The sequence below is a fragment of the Narcine bancroftii genome, chromosome 2 (genome assembly GCF_036971445.1).
Source record: "Narcine bancroftii isolate sNarBan1 chromosome 2, sNarBan1.hap1, whole genome shotgun sequence".
Lineage (NCBI taxonomy): Eukaryota > Metazoa > Chordata > Chondrichthyes > Torpediniformes > Narcinidae > Narcine > Narcine bancroftii.
This window is the reverse complement of record NC_091470.1, coordinates 198,610,489-198,634,405: the sequence shown is the minus strand read 5'-3', so window position 1 is coordinate 198,634,405 and position 23,917 is coordinate 198,610,489. Positions and strand designations below refer to the sequence as shown.

Below are 23,917 nucleotides of genomic sequence, written 5' to 3'. Positions count from 1 at the left end.
TTTGCCTCTTAATTCAGTAACGTGAATTTTCTGTTTGAGACGGGCAGACGGAGCCTTTTAATGCAAAGTCTCATCCAGAAGATAACGGTGCAGCCCTCTCCATCCAGAGGACGTCCAGAGTCCGGGAGGAGGGGGCTAAATCCAGGATTTGTCGATGCAGTGGTGAAAATGAGACCACGGTGGCAGCGTTTGGGAATCGTCAGTTCGAGATCCAGTCGTGCATTCTCTCCAATCTGCTTCAGTCCCAAGCAGCTAAATTGCCTCCGTTCAAGAATGAGCCCCTCAAAAGCAGATTTGCAATGATGGATAAGCCTGCGAAGACCCGCCAGGCGCTGCCTCTTTGGGGAAAAGCACACAGTTTTGCACTTGTATCTCAAAGGATTTATACCCAGGGGGATGTTCAAAGTGGGATCAGTTTCATGCCCAAACTGAGAAGTGAGCCCAGTCGTCTAGACGCAGTGGGTGGGTGATGCCTGCAGATATTCCAACGAACAGTGTCCAACGGCCGATTGAAATGCAGGAAAACATATGAGGGGAGTGAGGTGAGCTCAAAGTGTGCATGTGGCAAGGTGGTAATTTTAAAAAAGAACTTTAGATGTGCAGTACGGTAACAGGCCATTTCAGCCCATGAGCACGCGCTGCCCAATTTACACCCCATTGACCTACAACACCCCCCCCCCCCCGTATGTTTTGAATGGTGGGACCCACCCAGACACGGGGAAAAGGTACAAAGAGTGGGATTCTGGCCCCGGTCCTGATTGCTGGTGTTGCGCTGACTGCTTTGCCAACCTTCTCACTAAATGCACGACCTGCACATGTATTGTTTGGATGCATGCCACATCTGGCTGCGTGCCTGCCTGTGTGTTTTTTTGCACTGAGGACCGGAGAACGCCGACCTGTTGGGCGACAATAAGCTCAAAATGGCGCGCGGAATTGGGAAGCATGCGTTGAAGGGAATGTTCCTTCCAGTGACCGGAGGCTGGGCAACGGATGACTGGGGATGCAAAAAGTCCGCCCTTGGAGGGCTATGTCGTACTGGCAGCAGCCTGGTCCAGAGCCACAACTGGCAGTGCCTGCTCTGTGATTAGTGAGGGATTGCTTAAGTTGGGAAGGGAAGGTTGAGAATTATTGCTCCAGACCCAATTATTACTGAAATATTTTGCTTGAGAAAAATTGTCATTTCCTTTGGAGCTCTGAAAGGGTGCACATAATGAGTGAATGAAAGATGACTAAAATGGTGGTTTTCAAACCTTTTCTTTCCACTCACATCCCACCTTAACCAACCCTTTACTGATCACAGAGCACCGATGGCAAAGGGATTTCTTAAAATGGGATGTGAGTGGAAAGGAAAAGATTGAGAACCACTGGACGAGGCAAAGAAAAATGGTTCAACATGGACTAGAAGGGCTGAAGGACCTGTAACATCCTATGGTTGATGAGGGGTTCAGGCTCAAGGCGTTCATTCATCTTTGCCCCTTGTAAGTGTTGTGGACACTTTGAGCTGAGTCCTCGGGGTAGAGGGCGGGCAGGGGCAAGGGGAGTAAAGGTTGAGAATGGCCTGTTGATGATGGGGAACTGCAGAGCGATTGTTGGGGTACCAGGCATCTGGTGGGGGGGGGGGAATCTGTATCTCTATCAATAAAAAAAATCACCGAGGGGTTCGGATGGGGGGGCTTGTCCACATTTTTGTTTGGAAGTGGAAAATCCAAGGCTTTGGAGCATGTCAGTGTTGCAAGTGGAGAGGATGTACCTTTAATTCCAGGGATATGCAGTTGTTTTGAGAAAAGCTATTAGATTGGCACCATACTGGGGGGGGGGGGGGGAGTGGGCAAAGGACGGTCTGTGGTGTAGAATTCTAGGCCAGGAGGCCATTTGGCCCATTAAGTATGCTGGCTCACAGACCAGTCCCATTAAGTTTCCCAATCACCCGCCCCACCCCCCCTTTTCTAAATTCTACACACAAAAACACTGGTGAAACTCAGCTGGTCCACACAGTATCCATAGAAAACAAAGGGTAACCAATGTTTCGGGCCGGGGCCCAAGATCAAGGTGGGAACAAAATTCAGGCAGGCATCTGAATAAAAAGGAGAGGGGAGGAAGGGGTGGGGGAGAAAGAGGAGAGTCATGGGGAGGAGAGGAGGGAGGAAGGGGCAGGGGCAGGGGAGGAGGAGAGGTGGGGGCAGGGGAGGAGGAGAGGTGGGGGCAGGGGAGGAGGAGAGGTGGGGGCAGGGGAGGTGGAGAGGAGGGGGCAGGGGCAGGGGAGGGGACAGGAAAAGGCAGGGGAGGAGGGGAAGGGAGGAGGGGAGAGGGCAGGGGAGGAGGGAGGAAGGATCAGAGAGGAGGAGAGGGAGGAAGGGGCGGGGAGGGAGGGTTGGGAAGGTGGAGAGAAGGGAGGGGCAAGGGGAGGAGAGGAAAAGGCAGAGGAGGGAAGGAGGAGAATGGGGAATGATGAGGAAAAAAATCTGTGAGGCTTCTAAATCTTTGGAACTCTCTCAGGAGAAGTGAATGAGTATTGAGGTCTGGAATTGATATTTGGGCAGATGGGAGCTGGAGGATCTGATCATTGGGCAAGGAACTGGATAAAGCAGAGAATTGGCCAGAATCACCCAGATTTGTACAGTGAAGGGCCACTCGGGAAGGAGAGCAGGTCTTTTGGGGAGTTGGGAACTCTGAGATGAAGGGGTAGGGAGAACTTGTGGAGAAGAGGGGAAGCAGGTAGAGCAGTGGTTCTCGGCCTTCCCTTCCCACCCACATCCCATTTTAATCACAGTGCACCTAGTGGAATGTGAGTGAAAAAAGTTGAGAACCACTGGGGTAGAGTGAATAGGAGACAGGAGAGAGAGAAAGAGAAAGGGACCAGTGATGGATTACCCATTAGGCTGGGTAGGGGCCCAGAAAGGGAGGCGGGCGGGGGGGGGGGGGTGGGGGTGGTCAGAGAGCAAAAGTTAAATGGTTTAGATGTGTATTTTGGATGATATTAGCGAGCTGCCCACCAGGCTCACCTTACAAAGCCGTCCTGTCCAGAGAAGAAACAAGCCTTCCGTCGCGCATGCAGCCATCTTCAGCGCAAACTCCGGGAGATCCAAAATGAGTGGTGGACTAGCCTCGCCAAACGAACACAGCTCAGCGTGGACATTGGCGACTTCAGGGGTTTCTACGAGGCTCTAAAGGCTGTGTACGGCCCCTCACCCCAAGTCCAAAGCCCGCTGCGCAGCTCAGACGGCAAAGTCCTCCTCAGCGACAAGATCTCCATCCTCAACCGATGGTCAGAACACTTCCAATCTCTTTTCAGTACCAACCGCTCAGTCCAAGATTCCGCCCTGCTCCAGCTCCCTCAACAGCCCCTAAGGCTAGAGCTGGATGAGGTTCCCACCCTGGATGAGACATATAAGGCAATCGAACAACTGAAAAGTGGCAAAGCAGCAGGTATGGATGGAATCCCCCCAGAAGTCTGGAAGGCTGGCGGCAAAACTCTGCATGCCAAACTGCATGAGTTTTTCAAGCTTTGTTGGGACCAAGGTAAACTGCCTCAGGATCTTCGTGATGCCACCATCATCACCCTGTACAAAAACAAAGGCGAGAAATCAGACTGCTCAAACTACAGGGGAATCACGTTGCTCTCCATTGCAGGCAAAATCTTCGCTAGGATTCTACTAAATAGAATAATACCTAGTGTCGCTGAGAATATTCTCCCAGAATCACAGTGCGGCTTTCGCGCAAACAGAGGAACCACTGACATGGTCTTTGCCCTCAGACAGCTCCAAGAAAAGTGCAGAGAACAAAACAAAGGACTCTACATCACCTTTGTTGACCTCACCAAAGCCTTCGACACCGTGAGCAGGAAAGGGCTTTGGCAAATACTAGAGCGCATCGGATGTCCCCCAAAGTTCCTCAACATGATTATCCAACTGCACGAAAACCAACAAGGTCGGGTCAGATACAGCAATGAGCTCTCTGAACCCTTCTCCATTAACAATGGCGTGAAGCAAGGCTGTGTTCTCGCACCAACCCTCTTTTCAATCTTCTTCAGCATGATGCTGAACCAAGCCATGAAAGACCCCAACAATGAAGACGCTGTTTACATCCGGTACCGCACGGATGGCAGTCTCTTCAATCTGAGGCGCCTGCAAGCTCACACCAAGACACAAGAGAAACTTGTCCGTGAACTACTCTTTGCAGATGATGCCGCTTTAGTTGCCCATTCAGAGCCAGCTGTTCAGCGCTTGACGTCCTGCTTTGCGGAAACTGCCAAAATGTTTGGCCTGGAAGTCAGCCTGAAGAAAACTGAGGTCCTCCATCAGCCAGCTCCCCACCATGACTACCAGCCCCCCCACATCTCCATCGGGCACACAAAACTCAAAACGGTCAACCAGTTTACCTATCTCGGCTGCACCATTTCATCAGATGCAAGGATCGACAATGAGATAGACAACAGACTCGCCAAGGCAAATAGCGCCTTTGGAAGACTACACAAAAGAGTCTGGAAAAACAACCAACTGAAAAACCTCACAAAGATAAGCGTATACAGAGCCGTTGTCATACCCACACTCCTGTTCGGCTCTGAATCATGGGTCCTCTACCGGCACCACCTACGGCTCCTAGAACGCTTCCACCAGCGTTGTCTCCGCTCCATCCTCAACATCCATTGGAGCGCTCACACCCCTAACGTCGAGGTACTCGAGATGGCAGAGGTCGACAGCATCGAGTCCACGCTGCTGAAGATCCAGCTGCGCTGGATGGGTCACGTCTCCAGAATGGAGGACCATCGCCTTCCCAAGATCGTATTATATGGCGAGCTCTCCACTGGCCACCGTGACAGAGGTGCACCAAAGAAAAGGTACAAGGACTGCCTAAAGAAATCTCTTGGTGCCTGCCACATTGACCACCGCCAGTGGGCTGATAACGCCTCAAACCGTGCATCTTGGCGCCTCACAGTTTGGCGGGCAGCAGCCTCCTTTGAAGAAGACCGCAGAGCCCACCTCACTGACAAAAGGCAAAGGAGGAAAAACCCAACACCCAACCCCAACCAACCAATTTTCCCTTGCAACCGCTGCAATCGTGTCTGCCTGTCCCGCATCGGACTGGTCAGCCACAAACGAGCCTGCAGCTGACGTGGACTTTTTTACCCCCTCCATAAATCTTCGTCCGCGAAGCCAAGCCAAAGAAGAGTACTTTTGCATATTTTATCTCACCTCGTACTGCAGCCACGAGATTGTGTTTACCATGATGATGTTATGACATCACGAGCTGGCGTTAACATGTGCGTAAACCGGTTAAAGCAGCGGTTCTCAACCTTTATCCTTCCAACTCAAGTCCCACTTTAAGTAATCCCTCTGCCATCGGTGCTCTGCGATTAGGAAGGGGTTGTTTAAGGTGGAACGTGAGTGGGAAGGGAAGGTCGAGAGACACTGCTCTCCGGAGCAGAATTGTTCCTGGAATATTTTGCTTCAGGAAAAATTGTCCATTTCCTGAAACTGTGCACATAACGAATCAACGGGGGACGATTAAAACAGGGGTTTCAAACTTTTCCTTTCCACCCACATCTCACCTTCAGCAACCCCTTACTGATCAGAGAGCATTGGTGGCATAGGGGGATTACTTAAAGTGGGATGTGAGCGGAAAGAAAAAGGTTGAGAACTAGTGCTTTAATCGTCTTTCATTGACTCGTTATGTGCACCATTTCAGAGCTCCAAAGGAAATGACAATTTTTCTCAAGCAAAATCTTTCAGTAACAATTAGGTCTAGAGCAACCTTCCCTTCCCACCTTAAGCAATCTCTGACTAATCACAGAGCACCAATGGCCCAGGGGTTACTTAAAGTGGGATGTGAGTGGAAAGAAAAAGGTTGAGAACCAACCGCTGGGTTAAAGGCGGGGAGTGAAGCTGGTCGGAACATGTGAATGTTACTTTAGTAAGTCCATGTTTTGCCGCTCCCTTACAAATGGCGAGAAATTCAGGGGAAGTTGGCTGTGCTACTTATCCAAGCATGGGGATTCTGTTTTAATTGTAAACTGCTTTCAAGGGAAGACCCTGCTTGATTACTCGATGACACCAGTCAGAGTTACATTTCTTTAGTATACATGTAGTACATTTATACACAGCACAACGATATAAGTTATTTAACGTAACTTAAACGTGACTTTACTCTATCTGACAAAGGGTGGGGCAGGGTCAGGGGGAGCCTTACTGAAGCTCAGCCTAGGGGCACGAGTCGCCGTTAATCCACCATTGGCAAAGGGATTGGAATGGTTGCTGACGAGCACGGGTGGGTGGAGAGTGGGAGGGTAGTGGCAGGGAGAGGGTTGGCTGCAGATTTGCGAGTGGCGGTGTGGGTGAACGAGGTATGACAGCCTGGGGTGGGGTGGGTTAGAGGAGGGATGGGGAGGGAGGCAGTCTCAGTTTGGCCGGGGTGGGAGGTGGTGGTGGGGGGTTTAGAGGCAGGACCTCCAGACTGGGGTGTCTAATCAATAGCGTTCTCTGCTCTCTGCCTCACCGGGCGACCTGCAGGGCAGAGCTCACAATTCAGCACAGCTCTCGTGTCTGCTGTAGTGATCGAATTGGTTCTTCCAGTGAGTCATGTAGGAACTCCACCGATGAAACTCCGTCTTCCACTGGCGTTCTGCCTCATCAATGGTCTCTGGAAGGGAACATTGGAACATCAGTGGTGAAGACCGAGGCCACCAAAACCAAGATTGTTGTCTTCAGGAAAGGGAAACCAGAGGTTTATGATCACTGAGGGAATTGGGGGAGGGGGGAGAGGGTGAGCATGTACAAGTTCTTGGGAGTCACTATGTTGGAGGGCTCAACAGCCAATGGCATCATGAAGAAGGCACGTCAGCGCCTGTGCTTCCTCAGGAGTTTGCAGAGGTTCGGTATGACACCAATTTCTGCAGGTGTGTGGTGGAAAGAGAGCTGACTGGCTGCGTCAGTACGGGGACACCAATACCCTGCAAAAGGTAGTGGACGCACCCCAGGACGCATCCCCCTCCACTGAGAACATCTACAGGATCCCACGCTACCCAGCACGCGTTCAGTTCTCGCTGCTGCCATCAGGAAAGAGGTGCAGGTGCCCCAAGTCTCGCCCCACCAGGTTCAGGAACAGCCGCTCCCACTCCACCTCAATGACAAACTCAATCGGGGACTCGTTTAAGGGCTCTGACGGGCACTTTATTGATTTTTTTCCTCTCTGTGTTGCACATTCAGTTTGTTTACATTTCTTTATTCACTTACATATGCACGTTGAGTCAGTTGTGTTTTTTTGCTCTGCCAATTAGTGGTAATTCTGCTGTGCCTGCAGGAAAAAGGAAACTCGGGGCTGTATGTGATGTCGTGTACGCACTCTGACAATAAATGTGAATCTGAAGGGGATGAGACCCTCTACAAAGGAGGGTCAAAAATCTGGCAGCAGGACCATTGCGTGAAACTGTTCGCAAATGAGTGAAACACGAAAGTCTGTGGACACCATGACTGAAGTGAAGACATAAAGCTGGGGGTAAGTGCAGCAGATCAAGTGTTCAAGCCTGAAACGTTGGCTATGCATCTTCATTGCTGTTCACTGACTTTCCCCACCTTGCTCTTTTTACTGACACAAAACGGTTCATTTGGAGAGGAAAGGACATTTGCAGGTGTGGCAGACGGCCAGCGCCTCTTCCCCAGGGGCAAACACCGGCGGGCGTCTGTACGAGGGGAGGGGAGTTTATAGGAGACATCGGGGGTAAGCTTCTGTACACAGAGAGGGTTGTGGGGGACTGGAATGCCTCGCCAGGTGGAGGCTGGAAGAGACCCTTAACTAGGCACACGGATGGAAGAAAAACAGGCTTAAGGGGGGTAGGGAGGGTTAAGTATATTTTCTTGAGGTAGGAATACAGTAAAACCCCTGGTATCCAGCACCTATTGGTAGATGCCGGATAAGTGAATTTTCCGGTTGCTTGAGACAGCGTGGATTGGTGAGCTAATGGTGAGGTGTGCCAATTTTAAACCTGTGTTTCTTTTTTAACCTTTTATTTTTCCTCAATTTTTTATTGCTTGCATTCCGGATAACAGGGTTTTTACTGGATATGGGTCGGCACAACATCGAGGGCCGAAGGGCCTGTGTGGTGCTGTAATGTTCTATGTATCGAGACAGTCAGAGATTTCAGACCTCTGGGATATGGAGGGTGTGGTTCAGGATTCTCAAAAGGCCACGGTGCAGGAACGGCGAGTGCATGTCCTTGAGCTACACGGCACGGGCCTGCCTTCAGGTGAACTTGCCAACCAACCTGCCCGCCCGAGCTAGCCGCACTTGGCCAAGCTTCTCCCAGGGCCCCTCAAACCTTTTAGACCATTGAACCCCTTCACGGAATCCCTGATCCCACATCACCCCCAACCCCCAAGCATGGAATCCCCCCCCATTGGTGACATTCTTTGTATGTCAGGAGGGAGGAGAGTGGCAGCACTGGGTGGCAGGGGTGGTGGTGGGGGAACAACCTCCCCAACATACAAAGAACACACACCTTTGCTTTTTCCACCCACCCGTTCGCTCTCAGTTTACTAAAAGGCAGAAGCCAAATACAACTTGGCAGCCACCGAGACCCGCTCTCACGAGAGGTTAGCCACCCCCGCCATAGATGCAATTTTTCCATAGATATGCCCCTGGTTTCGACCTCAATCACTTCCCCCAACCTCCCAGCATTGATCGATCCCTCCCACTTCGACTCCCAGGGATTTATCGACCCCTTGGAAACTCAGTAGGTTGAACCATGCAGGTGCTTAAGGCATCAAGGGGGAGGAGTTTTATCCAATGCTGGATTTACCATGCAGCTCAACTAGAGCCTCAGAAAACCCACCCCCCCCCACTTCCACAATAAACGCAGGTTCTATTTAATACAGTTGTGGGTCCGGCTTGGAAGAAAATTGAATTTTTGATCTATTATTTCACATTCACCACTTATTTAATGCTGACTCTGGGGAAGCGGAGGAGTGGCGCAGGGCACCAGAGGACGGGAACATCACCCCCCCCCCCACCACCGTCTGAGAAGCGGAGGAGACAACCTGTGCGGACGGGGGAGCCGCCGGAGGGGCTCCTGACCGCGCTGGAGGTTCGGAGCTGGAGCTCAGCCTGCTGATATTTTTGGGCTGGACTCTGTGCGGCTGCTGCGGATGTGCTGGAGGCAAATCCACGGACTCGATAACTCAGGGTGGGGGGGGAGGGGGACCTCTCTTTTGCTTCTCTTTCTCTGACTATAAGAGGCACTTAGGCAATTCCTGCTGGTGATGAATCTGTTTGCCTTACGAATCTGTCTTGACAGTTAGAAAATGGAAGGGTCAACGGTGCTCTGCTTAGGGCATCAGTTGGCCCTTATTCGGCCCTGGGTTGAATGGTGAACAAAGATGAACCAAAGTCACCCCACAGGCCCCTTTTTTAAGGTTTAAAAAACCACTCCCCTCGAGTTGAATATCCCTGGGGAAAAGGTGGGGAGACTGACTGCGGCCCCCGTGATTTTGTATACTTTTTGGATGTTTACCACCACCCCCCCCCCCACCCGTGCTCCATCATGAAAGGTCTGAGCCTGCCACTTAATGCAAGCCTTTCAGTCCTGCTGAGATCCTCAGAGCGCTGCCGTCGGAGAGCAGCTGTGCTCTGTTCTTGCTGCTGTCATCAGGAAAGAGGTGTAGGGCCACAAGCTCGGACTGCCAGGCTCAGGAACAGCCGGTCCCCACTCCACCACCAGATTCCTCAACGACAAACTCAATCAGGGTCCCATTTAGTGACTTTCTTTGTACAACATTCATTACTGAAGATTTATGGTTTATTTGCAGTCTTTGTTTACCTATTTCTTCTTGAGTACAGTAACCAATAAGTATAAATTCTGCCTGGCCCACAGGGAAAAGAATCAGGGTTGTATGTGATGTCATGACAAAAAATTGGCGCCAAAATCTCTCGGAAACTTCTACCGTGGAGAGAATTCTATCAGGTGCCAGTGCTCAGGACCAGGACCACAAAAACCCTTCCAGAGGGGTCGTTGACTTGCTCCACGATGCCACGGGTGCCAGTCTCCGCTCCATCGAAGACATGGTGTCTGAAGGAAGCCGCCTCTCTCCCCTTGAGGTTGTCCACCCAGGCCCAGCTGCGCCCATGCTCCCGTCGGGGAAGAAACGGTGGCACAAGGACAACCTCTTTCCCCACTCCCGCCACCAGATTCCCGAAGGATCATTGGTCCGTGGACATCGCCTCACTTTCACTTTTTCCTTGCACTGATTTCATTTGGTAAGATGGCTTTTATCAATGCGATCTTTTTCTCTATCTTTTCCAGTTTAATAAACCCCTTCCTGCAGGTGGACAATCAGAACTGCACACAGTTTATTGTTTAAAGTTCAATTTATTATCTGTAATAATATACCATCCTGGGATTCTTTTACTGTGGGCCAGGCCTATCAAATCTATAGATTAGTAGCGGTAAACAAATTGCAATGGCACATATAAATAGACAGCAATAATTAATGAGTCCAATTATTCCCAATTAGTATTCCAAGTATAATCTTGCCCATGTCAAGCAGAGCTGTGAGATAATGACCAATGCTCTCCTGTACACCGTGCCCTGACTGGTGAAGACAAACATACCAAACCCCCTCCTTCAACACCCCGTCGCCATGTTTTGCCACTTTCTACCATATTTCCTGGGGTGAGGGTGGAGTGAGGGGGGGAATCTGTTATTTTGGACCAGAAGACATAGGAGCTGAAACAGATAAGGTCGTCCCGCCGCCCGATCGCGAGCTCACCCATTCCCTCACTCAGCCCTTATCGGCCCGGCCTTCTCCCTGAGACCTTTGATGCCCCGGCTCATCAAGAACCTCTGCCTTAAGCCCACCCAGTGGCCTGGCCTCCACGGCCTCCTGGGGCCACAAATCCCACAGATTCACTGCCCTCTGGCTGAAGAAAACCAACTTTAATAATTTTCCTTTAGATTTAAATGTTAAAATGCAAATTCAGACATGCGACCCTTTCAGCCACCCAATTAACCTATGACACCCCTGGCTCATTTTGAATGGAAACCAGAGCCCCCCCCCCCCCACCCCAGAGGATGCCCACGGGGAGAATGTACAAACTCCTTACAGACAGCGCGGGATTCGAACCCCGATCCCTGGCGGCTGTAATGGCATTGCTCTGACTGCTACACTAACCTTGCTGGCCCTAATACCCACGCATCTCTATTCTGAGCGGACGCCCTTCAATCCTGACATTGTGCCCTCTTGTCCTGGATTCTCCCACCGTGGGGAAACAACCTTTTTACGTCTACTCTGTCCATCTCTTTGAAACATTTCAATGAGATCGCTCCTAAGTCTCCTAAATTCCAATGAGTCCAGGCCAAGAACTGTCAAACGTTCCTCATATGATTAACCTTTTCGTTCCCAGAATCATTCTTGTGAATTCTCTCTGAACCCTCTCCAATGTCAGCACATCCTTTTTTAAACGAGAAGCCCAAAACTCCTTATAATGTCCCATGCAAGGTCTCACCAATGCCTTACGAAGCTTCAACACCACATTTCACCATGCAAGTCCTGTCTTGGGACCCCCAAAGTTTTTAACCATCGACCCTTTCGTGGAATCTTTGATCCCTCATTGACCCCCCAGGCATGGAATCCTCCACCACCCGGTGACATTCTTTGTCTGTTGGTGTGGGGTGGTAGTGCTGGCCAGGAGTGGGAGGGAGTTGTTAGGGATGGCCAGGGAGGGGGTGCTGGCGATGGCTGGGTGGGAGGGGGTGGCTCCTGGCCTGCGCCACACCCCCCCAGGACATACAAAAAACAAACACCGCTCTGTCCGTCCTTCCTCGCCCTCCTGTTTGCTCTTAACCTATTAAAAGGCCAAACCAAACACAACATGGCAGCCACTGAGGCCTGGCCTCAGAAAGTGCCCCTTTCCGTAAAAATTCCCCCGCTTTCGACTGCCAAAATTCAATCGACCCCCCCCCCCCACTCTGGCATTTATCGGCCCCTTGGACAGTCCCTTTGACCTCCAGGGGTCGATATCAACCACTTTGGAGATCCCTGGTTGAACGTAACGAAACATAAAAACTTGGATTTAAATGCACGAGACATTTACTATTCCTTGGCCCCACTAAATTGTTCAAGATCCTGTTGTAAATATTGTAGCCTCCGCCACTGACCACGAGGACACCATTCCCTGCATTATAAGAAATAGGAGCAGGAGTAGGCCATCCGGCCCAGTTGGAAATTTATTGCCCTGCCTCTGACCTTCTTTTCCCGATCATTAAAATATTACTGATGAATGAAGAGTGGACTTAGCCTTGGGAATTGAATGCACCAAGTAGGAAGGAAAGGTGCCAATATGTAAGACACTGATATCGTAGGTAAGATTTCCCGTTGCCATCAGGAAAGTAGTATCGGTGCCAGCAGACTCACACCACCAGGTTCAGGAACAGCCGCTTCCCCTCCACCATCAGACTATTCAACGACAAACTCAATCAGGGACTCGTTTAAAGACCCTTGCAATTTATTGATCTCTCTTTTTTCTCTGTATTGCACAGTCAGTTTGTTTACATTTCTTTATTCCCTAACATGTTTTTGGCACAGGCTAGAAGGGCCATTTCTGGCTGGGGTTTTATTCCTTGGAGCAAAGAAGAATGAGGAGAGATTTGAGCAAGGTTTACAAGATTATGCGGGGTATAGACAGAGGGGGTGCGAGTGCGCTTTTCCCACTTAGATTGGGGGAAATAAATAGGAGAGGATGGTTTTAAGCTGAAGGGGGAAAGGTTTAAGCAGTGGTTCTCAACCACCTTTTTCCACTCGCATCCCACCGTAAGTAATCTCTAGGCCATTGGTGCTCTGTGATCAGTTAAGGGGTTGCTTAAGGTGGGATTTGGGTGAAAAGAAAAAGGTTGAAAACCACTGCTTTAATCATCCCTCATTGACTCGTTATGTGCATGGTTTCAGGGCTCCAAAGGAAATGGGCTAATGACAATTTTTCTTCAGCAAAATATTTCAGTAACAATTGGGTCTAGAGCAGTGATTCTCAACCTTCCCTTCCCCCCCACATCCCACCTTAAATCCCTTACTAATTACAGAGCACCGATGGCCTCGGGATTAGTTAGAGTGGAATGTGAGTGGAAAGAAAAAGGTTGAGAACCCCTGGTTTAGGGGGAACTTTAGGGGGTAGTTTTTCACTAAGGGAGTGGTGGGAGCTGCCCTCTGGTGTGGGGAATGTGGGCTTGATCTTAAGTTTTAAGAATAAATTGGATAGATACATGGATGGGAGGGGTATGGAATGGTAGCAGGTCAATAGGACTAGCGGAATAATGGTTGGCACAGACTAGAAGGGGTCAGTGGCCTGATTCCTGTGCTATAACGCTGTATGGTTCTATCAGGTAGACTGGCAGCACCTTTTTCCCAGGGACGGAATAGCAAACACCAGAGGACGTGTGCAAAGGGGAGACACCAGGGGTAAGTTTTTTTACACAGAGTTGTGGGTACCTGGAATGTCGGGGTGGTGGTGGGGGTTGGAACATTGGGGGCATTTTAAAGATTCTTAGACAGGCTCATGGATGAAATAAAAGTAGAGGGTTACAGGGTGGGGAAGGTTTAATTGTTTTAGGTATATACGGGGCGGCACGTTGTGCCCCACCTCAATCAGCCTTGATCCACATCAACCACATTCTTCCTTAGATGGCAGTGGGATCAGTGTGGACACCGATGGGGCTGTGGGGAGAGAGTGGGGCAGTGGGATCAGTGTGGGGTTCAACACGGGCTGTGGGGAGAGAGCAGGGCAGTGGGATCAGTGTGGACAGCGACATGGGGCTGTGGGGAGGGAGTGGGGCAGTGGGATCAGTGTGGGGACTGACACGGGGCTGTAGGGAGAGAGTGCGGCAGTAGGATCAGTGTGGGGACCGATACGGGGCTGTGGGGAGAGAGTGCAGCAGTAGGATCAATGTGGCGACTGACATGGGGCTGTGGGGAGACAGCGGGTCAGTGGGATCAGTATGGGGGCTGACATGGGGCTGTGGGGAGAGAGTGCAGTAGTGGGATCAGTGTGGGGACCGACATGGGACTGTGGAGAGAGAGCGGGGCAGTGGGATTAGTTTGGGAACCGACATGGGGCTGTGGGGAGACACTGAAAATCGAAGTATGGTGTGAATTCAAACCAATGTAACCGAAATTCATAATTTGGGGTCTATCTGTAGTTCTGTTCTCCCCCTGTCTCCTTTCACAGAACCAGAATCAATTCTCACCATTCCTCTGATCATATCTAATTAATACCTTTTATCTATTAGTCTGGACCACTCCCCACCCACCCTGAACACCCCCATTCTTCCCTCCTCTCTTTCCAGCCTTTAAATTTAAAAATAGACCTATAGTGCGGTAACAGACCATTTCGGCCCCAAGTTTGTGCTGCCCATTTACACCCGGTTAACTTACCACCCCTGGTGCATTTTGAATGGTCGGACAAAACTAGAGCCCCATGGGGAAAACCCACACAGATGTGGGGAGAGCATACAAACACCTCACAGACAGTGTGGGATTCGAGCCCCAGTCCCGTGCCTTTTTATTCAGACGCTTGCCTGCTTTTTGCTTGTACCTTGAAGAAGGGCTCAGGCCCGGAATGTTGGTGATAGATCTTTCCCTCCTGTGGGCACTGCGAGACCGGCCGAGTTCCTCCAGCGTTTACTGTGTGTTTTTACAGCAAGACCCGGACCACTCTTAAGAAAGGGAGAGGAGGGGATCCAGATGCCAGGCGATGGCCATCTCCAACAAGAGAGAGCCTGACCTCCTGTCCTATTTAATGGTATTTACCGTTTCTCCCCCACTCATTTGTTCAGACACCTGCCAACATTTTTCCATAGCCAACCATTTCATTTCTGTGCCACTCACAATGTCTGTCCATGGTCCTTATGCACTGTCCCACCAAAACCACCTGCAAATTGCCTGATTGTCCATCTTGGCACCCTCCAGCATTCACCCCGACATCCCCGGTTTCTGCTAGCCTACTCCCTCCTTTCCCTTCCCAGTTCTCCACTCTCCCATCCCTTCTCCCCCTCGATCGCTGCGGTCCCCTCCCTCCCTTCTCCACCTATCACCTCCTGCCTGTGTGACCACCTCCCCTCACTCTTTAGTTCGGGCCGCCTGCTGACATTTTTCCACACCTTGATGAAGGGCTCGCGCCCAAAACGTCGGCGATGTATCTTCACCTTTGCTCGATAAAGGATGCCTGCTTAACCTGCTGAGTTTCTCCAGCCTTGTGTTTTAACTTTGACCGCAGAGTTTGTGGATGTTCATGTTTTACTCCTTCACAAGAATAGTCTGGAGTTCAGAGTGAAAGACGAACGTTGACAGATGCCGGGATTGTAGTAAAAACACACAGAGGAGATGGAGAAACTCAGCCAGTCTCACAGTGTCCAGAGGAGGTAAAGATACTTTACCGACGTTTCAGGCCTGAGCCCTTCTTAAAGGAATAAGCAGAAACGCAGGGGCGAATCTGTGGAATTTGTTGCCGCAGGTGGTCGTGGAGGCTGGGTCACTGGGCGCGTTTAAGGCAGAGGTTCTCGATTAGCCAGGGGCATCAAAGTTTATGGGGAGAAGGCCGGGCAGTGGGGTTGAGTGGGGAGAATGGATCATCTCCTGATTGAACGGTGGGGATAGACCCGAGGGGCTGAATGGCCTGTTTCTGCTCCTTATGACCTTAATTCGTGGCAGTCCTGCAGTAGTTCTTTCCTGAAGCGTCGAACTCCGAGTGGGGACGTTGACCGGGATCATGTACGGAGCCTTTGATTTGACCGGAGTTGGTGGGTTAACTCACCACGGGACAGAGTGAAGTGCACACAAAACATTTTGACAGATGGAAGCGGGTGAACAGAGATTTTTATTTTCGATATTTACACATGCGGGAAGCAAAGAACATAAAAGGATCACGCAAAATTTGGAAAACGGATTAGATGTGTATTTTACATGCAAACAAACTAAATTGTACAATCAAATATGGATCAAAATGAACTAAAATATCACAGGGAGATTCACTCAGACAACACGGCACAATGAAAATTGCAAATCATAATACAATTAACGGAGGAAGAAATTGTTCTTGTTTCGTTTGGAGAAACGATATGTTGCAAACTGGAGGGGAGATGGTGGCGGGAGAAATAGACCCTGAACCAGGCTGTAGCATGAGGGCAGCTGGGAATGATGAAAGAAGGAAGGACCAGTGTGGGGAGGAATGATGGAAGACCAAGAAGAGGTGGGAAGGAGTGAGCAAGAAATCTGAAGGAGGAGAAGGACGGAAGGCTGCAGCCGGTGCGATTGTAATAAAAACGCATGAAGGAATGCCGGTCTCGTGGTGTCCAGAAGAGGCATCACTGACGTTTTGGCCCCGAGCCCTTCGAGGTGTGTGCAAGAAGCAGGCGGGCGCCTGGATTAAAGACTGGGGAAAGAAAGGGGGAAGGTGGGGGGAGGGGGTCCCAGACCAACAGATGAAAGGTGTTGACTGGGTAATGAGAAGGGTGAGAAATGATTTTGGCTCTATCAAAGGAGGGGGGAGAGAAAGAAAGGGGAGAAAGAAGGAAGAGAGAAATAAAGGAGAGAAAGGGGAGAGAGAAATAGAGAAAGAGGAGAGGGAGAGAAAGAGAGGAAAAGAGAGAGGGGGCATGTGAAGGAGAGAAATGGAGTGGGAAAGAAGGGAGAGAAAGAGGAGGAGAGAGCAATAGAGAAAGGAGAGGGGAGAGAAGAGAGGGAAAGAGGGAATGAGAAAGAAGAGAGAAAGAAGGGAGAGGGAGAGAGAAAGAAAGCGACAGAGAGAACAAGAGGAAAGGAGACTAGGGGGAAGAAGATAAGGAGATTTCAACGGAAACTGGAGAAGTCAACGTTAGCGCCATCCGGTTGGATGGAACCCAGTTGGAAGACAAGGTGCTGTTCCTCCAATTTGTCTCAGTCCGGCAGTTGCACGAGGCCACGGACAGACCCGCCTTTTGATATTTACCAGGGCCTCGCGCTTCTCGATTTCATCCCGAAGGGTGTGGGAGGAGCAGTGAGGAGGAAGCTCCCCACTGTGGGAGGGGTGGTACTGAAGGAGCACTCCACTGTGGGAAGAGCAGTACTGAGGGAGCTCCCCACTGTGCGAGGGGGCAGTGAGGAGGGAACTCTCCACTGTGGGAGGGGGCAGTGAGGAGGGAGCTGTCCATGATGGGAGGGGGTAGTGAGGAGAGAGCTGTCCACTGTTGGAGGGGCAGTGAAGAGGGAGCCCCTTGCTGTGGGTGGGGCAGTACTGAGGGAGATCCTCATTGTTGGATGGGTGATACTGAGGGAGCTCACACTGTGGGAGGGGTGATACTGAGGAAGCCCCTCGCTGTGGGACAGGTGGTATTGAGGGAGCCCCGCACTGTTGGTGGGGGCAGTAAGGAGGGAGTCCCTGTGTGGATCTGTGAGAGCTGCTGTGGGCAAACTAACTGATAGGCTAATTATATTACAATATTAAATACAACTTCTAAACAACTTCATCAGTTGTGAAGGGTCTCGGATCTCCGAAAGGGATGAGACAGATGCCAAAATTGTCGTGTCCTGGACTGGATTCAAAGTACCGGAAATGGCTTGCATTTCCATCCAAATTTCCATTTCCTCACCTTGAGTCTCCTGATGATCTGTGTTGTGTGAGGTTGACTGAGAACAGGGGAGAAGGTTCCCCAGTTGTTATTCAAGGATTCATGAAAACCCAAGCCAATGAATGACCTATGAACATTCTCCCCCCTTTAATTCAGGCGCCTGCCTGCTTTTTGCCCACACCTTGAGGAAGGGCTCAGGCTCGAAATGATGGTGATAGATCTTTACCTCTAATGGACACTGCGAGACCTGCTGGGTCCCTCCAGCACTTCTGTGTTTTTTAATGACAATCACAGTGTCTGCAGGCGATTGCAACCTGTAGCGTTAACCTCCATCCCTGTGCTCTGCTCTGAGGGTCTGACTCGGCCAAGCACAGTTCGTTTGCAAAATCCCCCCCTTCGTCCATGACCCCAGCCAGGTCGCAGAGCCTTGATCCCCTCGGGAAGAAACTGAGCGGGGAGCTGGCATTGAGATTTCGTAGGGCACTGGTGAGACCTCGCTTGGAGGGATTGGGAGCAGATTTGGGCTCCTCGTTTGAGAAAGGATGTGCTGACATTGGGAGAGGGTTCAGAGGTGGTTTGGAAAAATGATTCTGGGAACGAGAGGGTTGTCATATGAGGAGCGTTTGACGGCTCTTGGCCTGAATTCGTTGGAATTTAGGAGAATGAGGGTGGGATCTCATTGAAACATTTGGAATGTTGAAATACGTGGACAAGAGTAGATGTAGAAAGGTTGTTTCCCCATGGTGGGAGGGTCTAGGACGAGAGGGCACAACTTCAGTATTGAAGGACGTCCGCTTAGAACAGAGAAGCGGAGAAATTTCTTCAGCCCGAGGGTGGTGAATCTGTGGAATTTGTGGCCACAGGCGGTTGTGGAGGCCGGGTCACTGGGTGCATTTAAGGCAGAGGTTTTTGCCTTAAATGGGGGTCGACTTGTATTCCAAGTAGAAAATCTAAACCAGTGGTTCACAACCTTTTCTTTCCACTCACATCCCACTTTTAGTAATCCCTAGGCCATCGGTGCTCTGTGATTAGTAAAGGGTTGCTTAAGGTGGGATGAAGGGGGGCAAGGTTGAGAATCACGCTCCAGATCTGATTGGTACTGAAATATTTTGCTCGAGAAAAATTGTTGTTGGCCATTTCCTTTGGAGCTCTGAAATGGTGCACATAACGAGTCAATGAGGGACGATTAAGGTGAGTGGAAAGAAATAGGGTTGAAAACCACTGTTTTAATCGTCCCTCATTGACTCGTTATATGCACCGTTTCAGAGCTCCAAAGGAAATGGGCCAACGACAATTTTTATCAAGCAAAATATTTCAGTACCAATCGGGTCTGGAGCAGTGGTTCTCAACCTTCCCCTCCCCCCACATCCCACCTTAAGCAATCCCTTACTGATCACAGAGCACCAATGTCCTAGGGATGACTTAAAGTGGGATGTGAGTGGAAAGAGAGAGGTTGAGAACCCCTGGTACACACTCTGTGTGCAACGCACTTTCCTGGGCTTTACAATTCAGTACATTTCACTTCATAAAATGTTCTCGCTGATTGTAAACAAGATGATGATTCCAAGAACTGATCCTTGCCCTCAGCTGCCCTGTGAGTTTGTCGGCAGGCGTCGTTCTTGTCTCTGCCCTCTCTTTGGTCTGCACCAGCCTGTTCTACTCTCCTTCAGCGAGCCTACCTCCCTACCTGCGGAAGTCATTCTGCGTCCCATTCCACTGCCTTACCAGTTTAAACCCTCCTGAGCAAACCTTCCTGCAAGGACATCCGTCATCTGAGGGGTTGTGGGGGGGGGGGGGGGGTAACTTGTCCTTCTTGCACTGGTCACCCGTAGAATGCTACAGCACAGTAAAAAAAAACAGGGCATTTGGCCCCTCTAGTCCATGCTGACCATCATATCCCTCGTCCCACTGACCTGCTCCCATTCCCTAACCCTCCAGACGTCTCCCATCATGTATCTATCCAATTTATTCTTAAAACACACAATTGTGCCCGTGTTTGCCATACCAAATGGAAGCTCGTCCTACTGCTTTCTGAATGGCGAACTTCCCCTTAACGTTCCCCCTAAACCTTTCTCCCTTCAGCTTAAAACTCCTATTTATCTCCCCCAATGTAAGTGGAAAAAGCCCACTTGCACCCACTCTGTCCATCCCCCTCATTAACCTCGATGAAACCTCCTCTTGTTCTTCTTTGCTCCAAGGAATAAAGTTCTAACCTGTTTAATCTTCCCCTCTAACTCAGTTCCCGAAGACCCGGCAACATCCTAATAAATCTTCTCTGCACTCTTTCAATCTTGTCAATATCCTTCCTATAGTTTGGTGCCCAGAACTGCATAAGATGCTCCAAATTTGACCTCACCAATGACTTAAACAACTTCAACATAACATCCCAACTCCTGTATTCATGACTCAAGAACCTGGTTTCCCCCCTCCCCCCCCCCCCCCCCAACCACCCTCTCATTTCCAGTTACAGTAAAGTCCCTGGTGTCTAGAATTCAAGCATCCGGCAGCCTCAAGCAACCGGAAAACAAATTCTGTCATGGAAGTTGGCAACTCCTTGGAATCCTCTACTCCTGAGTATTTATTTTAATTTTTAAGCACGGTACCAGGCCGTGCCGCCAAATTTACACCCAATTAACCTACCCCCAATGGGAAAAAAACTGGAGCTTCCTGGAGAAAACCCGCACAGACACGAGGGAGAACGTACAAACTCCTGGCAGACAGCGCGGGATTTGGACCCAAGTCCCGGTCGCTGGCGCTGTAAAGGCGTTGCGCTCACCAACCATATTCTCTACTCCTTTCCCTAATTCCAAAGCATTCTTTGGAACTCTCCAGGAGTGGGGCACGGAATCGAAGGGGTCAGCCCACCAGGAGATTGCCAAGCGAAGGGATCCCCCCCCCCACCCTGTTTCTCCGGCGCACAGAAGGCCACAAAGTGTGCACCCCTGCCTGCCACTTCTTGGATCTCTGGCTGAACCGGTGGTATGTCCATCACGCGGATCCCCCTACCCATGGCAATGCAACTAAAAAGCATTAGTCATCTCCTCATCCTAACTTAGGCTGACATGGGGTTGGTGAGATACCTACTGTCATAGAACTTGGGAGAGGAAGTTCTGGGGATTGTCTTATACACCCAGTCGCATGACCTTGGAATCCTCTACTGGGTTTTCTCACTGCTTTAATTCCAAAGTATTCTTTGGGACTCTCCAGATGAGATCATTCAGAGGATTTAAGGAGGAGGTGGATACATTTTTGAAAGATGAGGGAATTGAGGTCCAAAGCACAGAGGAGGTTATGATACAAACATGAACAACCAGCAGGAACAATGGCCAACCACCTTGCACAATTTTCTAGAGCTCTTGTGATTTGATTGTAAATAAGTCAGCAGGTCAGAGAAACACCACCCCACCCCTCCCATTATATCCCCAGCTGGGTTACGTTGGAAAAGCATCCCAACAGGACATTCCCATTGGGTGAGGGGAAGAGAAAGTAAAGAGAGATAGAATGAAGGGAGAGAGAGAGAGAGAAAGGAGAGAGAGTGAACACAGAGGAGTAGAGAAAGGATGGAGAGAGAAAACAGGAGTAGAGAGAAAATGGAGAGAGAGAGAAAGGAGAGAGAGAGAACACAGAGGAGTAGAGAGAAGATGGAGAGATAGAGAGAGGAGAGAGAATGTAGAGCAGTAGAGACAGAGAGAGAACGTAGAGTAGTAGAGAAAGGACGGAGAGAGAACGTAGAGTAGTAGAGAAAGGACAGATAGAGAGAATGTAGAGCAGTAGAGAAGGGATGGAGAGAGAACGTAGAGCAATAGAGAAAGGATAGAGAGAGAGGAGAAAGAGAACGTAGAGCAGTAGAGAAAGGATAGAGAGAGAGAACGTAGAGAAAGGATGGAGAGAGAGAACGTAGAGAAAGGATGGAGAGAGAGAACGTAGAGAAAGGATGGAGAGAGAGAACGTAGAGAAAGGATGGAGAGAGAGGACATAGTGCAGTAGAGAAAGGACGGAGAGAGAGAGAGTAAAAGAAGCAGACAGAGAGGGAGAGAGAGAAGGGGAGAAGGTAGAAGTGGGAGGGTGGCAAACAGACAACAGACACGCGCTCCTAGTTACCAGACCGGGTGTGTGTTGGGGGCAGCGACTGGCTACTGGGGAGACTTACCCACAGACGTTCAAGTTCTTAACTGCAAAGATGCCGCGGTGGATATTGAAAACGCACTCGTCTATTGGGAAACAGGGACATGTTAAACTGCTAAGGTGAACGACCTGAGAAACAGCTCAAGGCCGAAGTGGGAGCCAGGTTAGAGGAGACAAAATACATTGGTAGCACCAGTTGTGACCACATGGTCAAAAAGCAATCTGCTGAGGAACGAACTGGCCAAGCACCGTCAGTGATGGGGGGACAGTTGGCACTTCTTGGAGAGGGGAGCTGGATGCTATAAAGAGAAGGTGAGAGGACAGAGTCTGGTGGGGGGAGGGGGGACAGGTCAACCTGGGAAGGGTGAAGGATGCTGGATGGATGGGGGAAGAGCGAGGGGATGGGTTCTGGACTCAGGGGGGGCAGAGAGATGGGTGGAGGGCCAGGTGGGGCAGGAGTGGGGGAAGGGGAGGGGAGGAGGAGACAAATGACACGTGGGGCCCAGATTTGAACGAGGACCGGGGCTGGAGACGGAGGGTGGACAGGTCCATGGGAGAGTGGGCAGGGGTTTGAAATGGTGAGCGATCCACGATTGGCCCCCCTCTCGCCTTCTCCCCCATCTCGCCTCTCTTGATTCAGGGTCCCACCCAATTCCCTCCTTTCCCACCCCCCCCCCCCCCCCCACCATTTGAGTCTCTCGAGCAGATTCCTCTTTGCTTCAGATCCCAGCGTCGAGTGGACATTAATAGAGCATTGAAATACAACCAAGGCTATAATATATTCAACTGAACCTGTTGCTTAACAGGAGTTTTCCAGTCATACAATTTTGTTAAAGGTGGGCAGGGTATCGGGTCTGGGGTTACGAAAGGGGAGAGGCATGAGGAAGGAAGGGAGCAGGGTATTCTCTGAGATAGAGAAGCGTGCAAGGCTGGGAACGCGAGTGAGTCAGGGACCACTGAGGGAGCGGAGTGAATGACTTTCGGCCCCTTTCGTTGATTTATTTTCTCCTCAGTCATGTTGTTTACACTTTTTAAAAACAAACTTGGATGCACAGGATGGTGACGGACCCTTCCGACCCACGAGCCCGCGATGCCCAATTATAACCCTAACCCCACCCCACCCCAGTATGTTCTCAACCCCACGCAGACACGGGAAGAACAAGGTTATGAGGCGGGGAGGGTTTCGGCTTTGTTCTAAGGGCAGTGCAGTTGGCGCCACTGCCTTTGCAGTGCTGGCAATCGGGACTGGGGTTCGAGGCCTGCGCTGTCTGTCAGGAGTTGGGACGCTCTCCCTGTTGCGTCCGCACAGGTTTTCTCGTGGGGTGGGGGGATGTATTGGGGTGGGGGTGGTAATGGAGATCAATGGGGTGTAAATTTGGCAGCACGGGCTCGTGGGCCTAAAGGGCCTGTTACCATATCGTGTCTATGGGTCACTGCAACATCATGGGCCGAAGGGCCTTTACTGCACTATAATGTTTAAAGTTAGTCAGCATGGAAACAGGCCCTTTTGGCCCACGAGTCTGTGCCGCCTAATTGCCGCCCCAATAATGCCCCCCTCCCCATACGTATTGAATGGTGGGTGGAAACTGGAGTCCCTGGGGAAAACCCATGCAGACTTGGGGAGAACGTACAACCTTCATACAGACAGCACGGGATTTGAACCCACGGGTCTCTGGCGTTGTATCGGCGTGGTGCCGACCACCACACCAACCATTCCGCCCTTATTTATTAGCAGTTGGCTACAGTCTTTTGGCACCACCAGTGAGTGGTGATTCTGCTTTGCCCATGGGAAGGAGAATCATGAGGTTGTAGGTGATGCCACGCACATGCTCTGACAATAAACCTGAGGAGGGGGTTGGTTAGAGGGCTTTGGGGTTGAGGAGGAGTTCAGGGGTTGGGAGGCGTTGAGAATGGGGGGGGGGCTTGAAGGGGAGAAGCACTCGGCGTATGGCGTATGATGAAGGGTTTTTGCGTATAATGTGCAGGGGGGGGGATACGTTTTCAGGACTGGGCGACGGGAGGGAGCTTGGGCCTACATATGAATCCAATGTCACCCTAATCCACTCGCCAAATTTGACTGGTCCTGGATCACACGCGAACTCTTGACAAACATCCCTCCTTCTCTGGGCCCTCCTGCATGGACTTGCACTCGGAATACCACACACCCTGGGAACTACATTGGCTTAATAAAAGATCAGATACACAATGGGA

General features: G+C 50.6%; 1 protein-coding gene across 2 annotated transcripts in view; it reads right to left on the bottom strand.

Annotated features, from left to right (window-relative positions):
• Positions 1 to 6,054: 6,054 nt before the first annotated feature.
• ache (acetylcholinesterase (Yt blood group)) overlaps positions 6,055 to 23,917 on the bottom strand; it is a 60,105-nt gene continuing 42,242 nt past the window's right edge. For both annotated transcript variants that reach the window (XM_069919987.1, XM_069919988.1), the window contains one exon: positions 6,055 to 6,636. In XM_069919987.1, the coding sequence (XP_069776088.1) occupies positions 6,515 to 6,636 (122 nt within the window). In that variant the 3' untranslated portion in view covers positions 6,055 to 6,514. The remainder of the gene's footprint in view (positions 6,637 to 23,917) is intronic.